The sequence below is a fragment of the Erithacus rubecula genome (genome assembly GCF_903797595.1).
Source record: "Erithacus rubecula genome assembly, chromosome: 1".
NCBI classification, from domain to species: Eukaryota; Metazoa; Chordata; class Aves; order Passeriformes; family Muscicapidae; genus Erithacus; species Erithacus rubecula.
In genome coordinates, this window is record NC_136658.1 from 41,853,979 (window position 1) to 41,865,137 (window position 11,159).

At 45.2% G+C, this 11,159-nt stretch overlaps 1 protein-coding gene across 1 annotated transcript in view; it reads right to left on the reverse strand.

The window, feature by feature from the left end:
• ARHGAP20 (Rho GTPase activating protein 20) overlaps window positions 1-10,440 on the reverse strand; it is a 56,875-nt gene extending 46,435 nt beyond the window's left edge. Inside the window, exons 1-2 of the mRNA XM_079329236.1 lie at window positions 10,268-10,440; window positions 295-380 (exon numbers count right to left, since the gene is read on the reverse strand). Of these exons, the coding sequence (XP_079185362.1) occupies window positions 295-380; window positions 10,268-10,366 (185 nt within the window). The 5' untranslated portion in view covers window positions 10,367-10,440. The remainder of the gene's footprint in view (window positions 1-294; window positions 381-10,267) is intronic.
• Window positions 10,441-11,159: the final 719 nt, after the last annotated feature.

The following is an 11,159-nucleotide window of genomic DNA, read 5'->3' on the forward strand; positions in this document are numbered from 1 at the left end:
TTACAGCTGAACAGCCCAAATGTCACATTCCCAGCTGCAAATTGCAGAGCAGCCCTGCCCACCCAGCCAGGTATAAGCAGCTCAGTGTGGCAGCACTGGGGAAACCCTGTCTAGGAGATCAGCTTGGTGCCTGGGCTGGTTCTGTCACATCTTTCAGCAGGCTTTAGATCTGCGCAGCTACCGAGGAGCTTGAATTGTGTTCAACAACCTGCTGGGGACAATAGCTCAAAAACATTTCAAGTTTTGGGCTGAGAAACTGCAAAACAGTACAGCCAGCAAAACTCACTGACTCACCTTGAGGCCGATCTAGATCTGCTGAGTGCTTTGACAAAGATCAAAGATGGTGCAGACTGGCGTCTTTGGGCCAAACTCTTCATTTTCTGATTGGAAAGAGAAACAAAATGAAATCACAGGTGAGATTCAGAACAGTAACTGCACACATACAGACTGGGCACAGCCAGACTCCAATTTCAGGCTATGGGAAAAAGGCTAAGTTATTGCCCTCAGCAATCCTGGAGGGGGAAATATCACATGGTAAGGAAAGCAGGAGCATTACTAGAAAGCCAGTGTAAAGAAAAGCTGAAAATGACTGACTATACACAGATACTTGAAGTACTTTGCACACATGAAATAGACACCTAGAGCTGGTCCTCAACAACTTTTTTGACCCTTAGTAATTTATTGTACTTTAAATTTATCATATATCCAGGCGGTGGTTTAAATTTCAAATGCTTCATACATTTCTGTGTCAATTCTGACAGCTACCATAAATTAAGTTTTGGTCTACCTGACCTTGCATGCTACAGTAGGCTACCTTTTTTTAACAAATCTTTAGAGAAGAGAGCATTTTCCTTCCCTAGTAATCTATCTGGAGCATTATATCTCTCCCCTCAACAATGTAGTCAACAATGACATTTTTTTCATTCCTGATTATGTATGAGAAAAATAAAATAGGGAGAGGCAGGACAGTTGTTAGCATAGAACTAGAAAGAGAATACAAAAAAAAGGAGACACTCAGAGAACACCCTAGGGGAAAAAAAACCCGAAAAGCACAAGGAAGAGATGAAAATGTCAGTAGCTAACAAGGCAGCATGGATTTCCAGTCAGTGAAGTCGAACACTACAATAAAAATACTGAGCAAATAAATACCACCATTTTCCCTAGAGGTAGAAATTTTCCAAAGCACCCACAGGAGACAAAAACACACATTTCCCTGAATGCAAATGTATTCACCAGGATTCAGTCTCCCTCCTGCAGCCAGAAGCAGGACTGAGTAGTCCTAGCCCTAACCCTGGAGGGCTGTCTTGAACCAGTTGTGCAGTCTGCTGCCAAGGTGCACGACCTCTCCTTGCACTGCCCCTCCACCAGAAGGGTGACTGTTACCTTATTTAGCTCAAATACTTTTCAAAATAAACTGGTGAACAAAAGAACCAGGGTCAAGCTCCTCCTGGGACCCTGACAGGAGAATATCCAATGATGCCCTAGTACCTTACACCGCCCTGGCCACCACTGAGAGCCCACAAACAGGTGAAGTCATGAAGTCTCAGTTCTCAGCTAATCAAAAAGCATGACTCTTCTCCTTCATACCAAAAATAACCACTAACTACCAGGATAAATATGTCATGGCAGTCAGAACAACTGATTCTTCTGCCAATGCATGTGCTGGATGTGACATACATTTTGTTTGGGCAGGTGCACAGTGTGCTCCCTTCAGAGAAACTGAACTCTACATATTTTATTCGACTGTGACAAGTGCATTTTTTCCTCACTGCAGTCCATCTGTTATTTTGTCATTTTTTTGTTTCTCTCTTTATTGATGTGGAGTGTGCTTGTTTGTTTTGTCACTCAGTTATAGCGATTGTGCAGCAATTGTTATAAATCAAATTTGTAATTTACAATCCAATGTGTAATTTCAATTCACCTTTAAAAATTATTCCCTCCTCCCTATTTTATCAAAAATAACCTTCTCAAGACCGATAAATTAGATCTGGAAACATTTAGCTGTCTCCAATCAGACTATAACAGGATAATAAAAGATTACTAATAAAAGAGATGCCCATTTTTAATAGTTATTTTTAAAATAAATAAATAAGATAAATTGTTCTAGTGAATTAAATCAGGCTAGCAAATCTGAAAAGCTGCTAAAGGTTTTAAAAGTAGCATACCTATAAATATGAAGTCAAAAACAGATCTGTGTAACAATGCAGTGTAACATGCTACAGAAGACCAGCCACATATGTCACACAACAGGCAGATTTAAGGAGTTTGTATAAACCATCAACTCCCAGTGGGAAATTTACTGCAATTTACTCATTACTGGGCAGGTGGCTTTTGGGGGAGGTAAAAACTGGAGCATCTCAGCTCCTGCAAATGCAATGGAAGTTTGGTTGCATTTTCAAAGAGATCTTCAGGTCTGAAAAGCAAAGCACTGGGAAAAAAAATCACAGTATTTAAAAATCTATGGCAATTACAGCACTTATCTTAATGCTTGGGTTAGCAGTGCTGAATAGCACCTGTGCCAGCAAGATTCTAGTCTTGACTCAAATGTCTGAAGACCAAAGCAAAGTCCAGACTACAGCAAATTTTGTAAGAGCTCAAACAACTGGTAGAGATAATCCTGGTCAGAGGGAATCTGTGATGCAGCCTCTCTGAACCTGCTGACAGCAATACCCATCCAAGCAGGCCACTCTGGGCCACCTCCAGTGCAGGTCTGTGTTACCTCCAAGGATGAGAATCCACAGGCAAACTCTAAGCACAGCTAACAAGTAAATCTTAACAGAAAAAAGAATTAGCCTGAAAACATAAAAAGATCGCTGATGAGAAAAGGAAAATTTTCACAGCGCTCAAGTGAGTCAGGTCAGCTGTATGCAAATAAACACATTACACAGAGACATTGATTACAGACAGAAATGGGTGTTTTATTTTTATTTTGCTATGTACAGAGCTTGGGAAAAGAAAATAAGTGATCATCATGACAACTTGAATTAATTCACTTTGAGAAGGGAGAGGATAAATTCACTTTTCATTAAGTTGGAACCAGTTGCCCACTATCCTCATTTTTATTGCTTTTATTATGTGCAAGGATGGCAATGTGGAGAAGAGGAGATATATCCTGAACAGCTGTAGTGAGAGCAGATGTTTGGGAGGAAAAGAAGATGCACTGACCAATTATCTAAGCATGGAACACAGAGAAGCATTTCTCAACATGTGTCCTACATCATTACCTCCTATTTTTCATGTAAATATTAGAAAGGTCAACACAAACAGAAATTCTCATACTTGCTGGCTGAATAACATCCATGTGAAATGTATCATAAAATCAGTATCTATAATGAATGCTTACAGTGTACCAGATGCAAAGATGATAATCTTGTGTCAGTCAGGACAAACTAGAGTTATTTCTGTCTTCCTCACATTCAAAAGCTTGAGTTCCTGCCTCCTCCCCTCTGATTCAGGTTTAACTTCATACTTTCTGCATTTCTGGTTGTGGTTGTCTTGGCTTTTTAACAGAAACAAAAAGGTTTTGCATTTTCAGTTGTTGGACTTGTGATAGTATTAGCCAGTTTATCATTAGGTATAAAAAGTCATAGGTCTGTAGACTGGAAAATAATGAATTTACACCAGATATTGATCAGACCTACAATCTGACACCCTGTTTTGTAAACTGTGATGGTAGGCGGTTTATGAGCAAATCAGCCCACCATGCTGAGGACAGAAAGCTTGAAAACCATCACTGAAAATAAGCTGTCTCTCCTCAGGAATCAAAAGCCCTATGGGTTACAGTAAAGCTTGCACAAGCATCTCACAAGTCATCAGCTGAAGGAAAAATTGATTCCTGGATGCCAGTATTCAACTAATTTTGCCTTGCAGTTGAAGTGGATGACGGTACAATATGAAATTTATATAAACTAATATATTACCAAGTTACATTATTGATTTCCACTATGAAAAAGGTAATGTGATAAGATAAAAAAAAACCTGGAACTGTTCCTGCACTTTACTATATCACGCTTCCAAAGAGAATGGCAGAGCGTGAATTAAATAAAGAACGTATGAAAAAAATTAATGGCACTTACTATTTATTTTGTGATGACAAGTAACTTAAGTAATGCATATAGAGTGTTTATAATATTTTCAAGTATCCAGAGAAGTTAAAAATCGATGCAGTAAGTGGATACCCTGCTGCAGCTACTGCAGACGTGCCAGAAGTCAGAGCAGGCAGGCTGAGACAGGGACTGTGTGTGGTGATTCCCTGGAGCACACTGCACACATCGCCAGGTTGTACTGCCTGACCCATTCCATGGTCAGACACAAGCAGGAACATTCCACCCCACAGCCTCTGACTCACACACCTGAGCTGTTTGTTTGCCCTGTGCTCCTTTTATAGCTGTCAGAGAGAAAAGGACAATTTAGGGCACAGCTCGTCTTGTCTGACGAAGTTTTCCTCCACTGACTGTAAAAGAAAAGTTAGGTGACCAAGAAAATAGAGTTAATCATCATCAATCCTCTCCTTGGTATCTGAGCAAAGGACAGGGAACAGAGAAATGTATGTGCTCAGTAACACAGACTCTTCTTTCAGTGGTTTGAGCTTAGGATGAGAAAACAATGTTATTTGATGTTATCTGACTATTTAAAGACTCATACAAAACAGCTGAAAACTTTATTTAGTTCCCGAGTGACAGGTAAACACAGCAGAAATGCCTCCTCAGCAATGTGCAGATAACCTTGTTAAAGCCTCCTCAGACACTGAAGGATTTCAGGCTCCTGATTCACAGGCTCACTCCAGAAATGGGTCATGTCTGGGACATCTGCCTGGGTCATTTAACTGGGTGACAGGGACAACCCTCAGATGTGCCAATGCCTCAAGCTGAGGATTGCTTTCAAGTGGCTAAGCTCTCCCTTTCACTGCTCTATTTTTCTAATGAAAGGAAGTCTGATTTTAACAAATCCTACTCTCTAAATGTATTTAAGTTAATAACTGTGAGGGATTTCAACCATGCAAACTCTGCTCTTGTTATCTGAGCAACAAAGCATATCTGTGGCACACGCTCCTGGCTTAGCTAGAGATGAACCAAAGCACAGACAACAAATACTTATCAAAAATTGGGAGGCAAAGTGCAGCTAACTGACAATCAAAAAACCACAACAACCTTCCACATAGAGAGTTAATTTTCCAGGACAACTGGGCATCACTCTCAGCCCTGTATCACTAGGCCACTTAAGAGAAGCAATAGATTATATTTTCTTACATATTACAATCCAGTATTTGTTAGACTTACAGACCAGGGTTGTCAAAAAGTACCAAAAATAACAAGAATCTCTTGTACTGTGTTAAAGCAAGAAATGGACCTATGCTGACCTATAACATTCTTGAGCCCTCATAAACAGGGTGTGAAGATGACTGCACTTGAACTGCTGGCTCAAGCAGCAGAGAGAGATGCAGGTCCCACAGAGAGACTATTTACCATAAAGGCAGAGCAGGTGACAAAACTATGTGCTTTTGTTTATGCTGGCAGAATACTTCTACTTACAAGGACCTTCCTAGAAAGAAAGCCATTTTTGGATGGATAATTGTGGAGAAAACAACTGCAAGGGCACAAGAGAAAAGAGCTATCCACACAGTGGGACCAAAGGCAGATCATCAAGGAACAGCAGCTGCTAGAAAGCATGGCAAAGACTGTCTCAGAGTAGAAAGAAAAAATGGATAAAAGAAGCTAAGACCAAAACATGTTTCAGCAACTATTTTCCAAAGGATGCAAATCTTTGGAAGCACTGATATGGATGTCTTCAAAAGATTCCACTCATCTACATCACAAGATGAAGATGTGAAAGATTAGTAAAACATCACAGAGGAGGGGAACATTGAATTTGTTGCTTGTGAGTCCTGTGGTGAGTCAGGGCACTGCTCAGACCAGTGACTCTGTTTGTGGTTGTCTTGCTGAAGCCCAAAGTTTCCTTCCAAGCCTGTCACAAAGCAGGAAGGTTAATGCATGGATAAAATTCTGCCCCAGTTTCTGTACATAAAGACCTTCTCAGGAGCAGTTTATAGATGACAGAGAGAGGAGATTCCCCCCATTCCACATCCATACTTCAAGCAACATTAAGTAAGGAAGCAGTAATTTGTTATTTGCAGTTCTTGGGTATTAGATCCTACATGAACTATCCTGCCCCAGTCTTTCCTACTGCCACCAGGAGGGGCAAACAAAAATCCCAGGGATAGGAAACTCAGGAACTACAACACATCGTTTTCTGCATATTTTCACTAGTTCGTAATTGAGGCAGCATCAGGAGGCTCATCACAGTACTAAGTGACCATGAGCCAGCACAGCCTACCAAGGTGATTTTATTTCATTAAAGTAGGGCTTTTTCAGCCCTCATCAGAGACAAAATAGCTACAGGATAGTCTGCAGGATGACAGAAACTGTTCATCACTGAACAAAATAGTGCCAGAAGTGTTTCTATACGTTTGAAGTTTCCAGCCCTACCAGGTGTGATTTTAGAAACAACCCACCAGATCCTCAGCCAGGACCATAGTAAACAGGACAGAGTCTTGCAGGAAGAAGAAATCTCTGCTTAAGGAGATTGACATTAAAAAACATACATATATCAAGGTATAAAATATAATGGCAAATACATACTTGATTCATCTTTTCAGAGTAAAACAAGTGATGAAGATTATGCATGATTACTCTTCCAGTGCTATTAAACAGCATTAATTGATCCATTTAATACACTGTTGAGGAACACTATAACTCCCTTTTCCCTGCCAGTAAACTGTTGTTGCACTTGTGATCAGAATCACAAAGAAACACATATTTATGGTGGAATGGAATTCCCAGATGCCAAGTCTCAAACCATAAAGGTTACTCTGATTACTATTCAAAGTGGTTAATTTTTTGCACAATTTGTAGATGTAAATATTAAAAATTGCTGAGCTCCCAAAACATTTTAAGCAGTTACTTGAAATCTTCAAGGAGGCAGCAAAAATCCTAAGAGTGACTCCTTGTGCTACCAGATACTCTTTTGTGTAAAATATTCAGTGTTGTTGGTTGGAATCTGGCCCCTCTGAAAAGAGAGAAGTGAAACACCAGGAACTTACAAATATCATCATGGGTTAAATGACCCGGCTACTACTGCTGACACAGTGACATTGGCATAAAAGACATCTCTGCTGCATAGTTTGTTTCAACAAATTTTAGGAAGAAGCTCTATTACTATAATCGGTTTTACTCATGCTACTTCAATCCACTTAAGGGTAGCATCAATTCACTGGTATTGGTTACTAAGCTAAACAATACAAAACTTCTCTGTAGGTCAATCACACACAGTGACTCCAGTAAGTCCAGTAAAAGAGGGAAACCAGCCCAGAATTTTCCAAAAGCATTACCTAAAACACTGTACTTCAAGGTCACCTGTTAGCAGAGTGTCATGAGTGCCTTGTAAGCATTTAACAGAGAGAACCGCCCACAGACTGTGAGGGAGGTTAGCAAATTATTTTGCATGCCAAGAATAGGCAAAGAAATGTTTCCAAGACATTAGTTTAAATGGTCACATAAAATACATTTAAAAGCCCTAGACATTTTCTGTCCCTGTTCTGCTTCTGTGGTGTGATCAAGCACGTGATCCTTCAGCTTCGTTTTGACAGCCAAGCAGAAGATGAAGTAGGAGTTAAGAAAACCACAGAACAATGCAGCAAATCTCAGCTAATTTGAGAAAATATAACCACGATGATAAAAAGGGAGGAAGGTTCAGTGGTCGCCTAGCATCACATATTTAGGGGTAGCTTTTGCCAGAAATTAAAACAGTTGATGTTAAATACATATTTGCAACAAAATTGTTTAACTTGACATGCCGGGTCACCAGGATCAAAACTGATTTCTTGCCAACACGTTCTTCCATTTCACTGTACGTAACCCAGACAAACAAGGTAAGATCCCTGGTACCAAAAAAGACTTTCTGTACTGTAAAAAAAAGATGCTTTGGCACTGAGTGGAAGACAAACCGGAGGTATATATAGAGTCCAAAGGACCCAAATAGTAAAGGAAATATTTGAACTGTCACTGAGATCCAGCTTCAGGAAAAATTAGGAATATTCTTTCCATGTACATGGATAAAGGTAGGAATCTTCTTTCCAGAGAGGCATAAAGAAGTGGCATGCTAGTAGTCTCAAGGAAGCACCAGAACCGTGGACAAGCAGCTGAGCTGTTGGCTGGATGTTGGTGACTGCCTGTGTTGGCTGTGCATGGTGTACAAAGCTGCCATATGCTGCAGGGCACAGCCAGGGTCTCAAGCTGCTTCTCCACAGGAGGATCTCCATCTGTACCCCCACTGCATGTGCCTCCACGCTGAGGAATTCCAAAAGGGCTGCCAAGATCCGTAAAAAGTAATATCCCTGCTCCTTTGTCAGCGTTGGCAAAAACAAGGTCTGCATTCCTTTGACTGTGGGCTCTTTGGAGCAGGAATAGGAAACACAAGTGCTACCATTAACATTTGTCCTCAGAATGCTGAATAATGAAGTGGAACTTGCACAATAAAAACGTTCACCTTTGCAGTACTTGAACATAACTTCTCATTTCAGGTGAGTGCCTAGCGTCAGGGCTCTGCCAGGTTGGAAGGTACATGGTATTCTGTCTTCAGCAAAAATGAAATAAATGTTTGATAAAAATCAAAGCTGCATATGTAGCCATCTCACATTAGATCACAGTCCTTGGAGGGGGTGAGTATCTACTCCATCATTTTGCTCAGCTGGGCAGCAGAAGGTACTCCACCACCTTGTGTAGGTGTACCACATGCCCAGTTCAGAAACCAATCAGGTATTAACTACAGCAAAGTGTAGTAGAAATCTTGGCCAAACTCCCTCCAGGCAACCATTCCACCATTGACAGCAGCTGCCATAAAAAGAGGTCTCTAGGGCTGCAGTCAGGCTGGAGACATCTACCTGGGTCATTTAACTGGGTGACAGGGACAGCCCTGTACTATGTGGCTTGGTGGGACACAGCACCCACGGACACAAACCATGGAAACACACAGCATCACCTCCCAGCCTGAAGAGACACATCAGCAGGAATTCTCTCTGTGCCATGGCCAGCAAAATCCCAGTGACCACTTAGCCACGGGACCAGACACAAGCTCAGTCTGTACTACCATCCTAAATTGTCACCAGGTGGAGAGATTTACTAAGGGACACTAAAACCTGGCCAGTCATTCTAATCCTGCCAGCCTATTTGGCAGTCATCTGAAGAACACCTCTAAGGACAAGGCAGTGAATAGATTTAAATGTCATTGTGAGGCAAAATCGGCAAGGCAGCAAGGTACCAGCTCTAATTTGGATAGAAAAACACTACAGCACTTGCTGAACCCAAGAGAATAAAAAAGAATTCCTGTTTTATACAGCAGGAAGAATCTGGTTATCACAGCTTGCTTGTTACAGCTAAGTAGAAGGCAGAAACAAGTGCTTGGCTGTATGCAGAAGAAAGCATTTTGCATCTGATTGTGTTAGATGCTGAAAAGCAATTTGAGACATCAGACAGATTTTACAACCAGTTCTGAAGATGGGATGAGGCTACGAATTGTATGCACTTTGCACAAGATGCTTCTTCAGGAGGCTTCTTATATTTCTCTTGCACAAAGCACGTGCAAGAGCAGCCACCAAACACCCTCATCTCCACCAAACCCTTCCCTCGCCCTCTCCAGGCACACATGCAGCAGATCCCTCTTCGATCCCTCGGATAACCACTCCACAAACCTTTCTCCAGCTAACTCTGATACCCACCGAGCAAAACCTCCAGAAATCCAGTCTGCAAAACGTCCTTTAGGTTTCCCCATGAAATCCATGTAGCAAAGCCCCTTATCGCTCCAGCACATCCATGCAGCAACACCCTCCGCGCCAGACCACCGGGGAATCCATGCAGCAAAGCCCAGTGACCCCACCGAGCAGCACCCAGCAAACCCTTCCCGAGCTCTCCGGGACGGCGCTCGGTGCAGCGGCGCTCCTTACCAGCCCGGACAGCCGGGCAGAGCCTCCCTGCGCTCCGGGACGGGGGATGCGGGCAGCCGCCCCCCGAGCTCCTCGGGTCATGCACCCGCCAGAAGCACCGCCGCCCGCCCAGCTCGCCGGGGAGCACGGACCCTTCCCGCCGACAGCCCCGGCTCCGGCGGCGGCGGGCAGGACCGGGCAGATGACCTGCGCTGCCGGCCGCGGGCAGCTCCGGGACAGCGGCGAGGACCGGGGGGCGTTCTCCCGTGCGCTCTCCGGGGGCGGCCTCACCTTCTTGCTGTCGGCGGCGGCGAAACCCCTGCTCTCGCCGCTCACCGAGGACGAGCGGCCCGGGCCGAGGTGCTCCTGTTGCGGGGACATCACGTCCATACAGCCCCGCGCCGCCGCGCTCCCGCCGCGGGGACACCCGCGCCGCCGCCCGCACCATGGACAGGGCGCGCCGCGCCGCGCCACGCCCCCCGCGCGCGGGACACGCCCCCTCGGACACGCCCTCCGGTGCCACGCCCCCTCGACCGCACCGGGGGGTCAGGCAGCGGGAGGGCGGCGGCGCGCATGCGCGGGCTGCGGGCGGCGCGGGGGAACGGGGCCGACGGTGCGCGCGCTCGCGTCCCGCGCCTGCGCGCGCTGGGGGGCTGGGGGGCGGTGAGGCGGAGTGGGGAGGGTGTGAGGGGCACAGAGCGCGGCGGGGCGGGATGGGGGCACGGGAATGGGGCGGGTGTGAGGGGCACAGAGCGCGGCGGGGCGGGATGGGGGCACGGGAATGGGGCGGGTGTGAGGGGCACAGAGCGCGGCGGGGCAGGATGGGGGCACGGGAATGGGGCGGGTGTGAGGGGCACAGAGCGCGGCGGGGCGGGATGGGGGCACGGGAATGGGGCGGGTGTGAGGGGCACAGAGCGCGGCGGGGCAGGATGGGGGCACGGGAATGGGGCGGGTGTGAGGGGCACAGAGCGCGGCGGGGCGGGATGGGGTCGCAGGAGCGCAGGGCCAGGGCGCTGCGGTGGGTGCTGCAGGGGAGGGCCCCGCGGAGCTGCACAGGGTCCCCGTGCGCTGGGGGAGGATGGCAAGGGGATGCCATCATGCAATAAGGAGGAACCACTCGTTCCACTGATGGATGGTGTTGGCTCGAGAACAAATGGTTGTAAGTGGGCTATAAATAAATCTC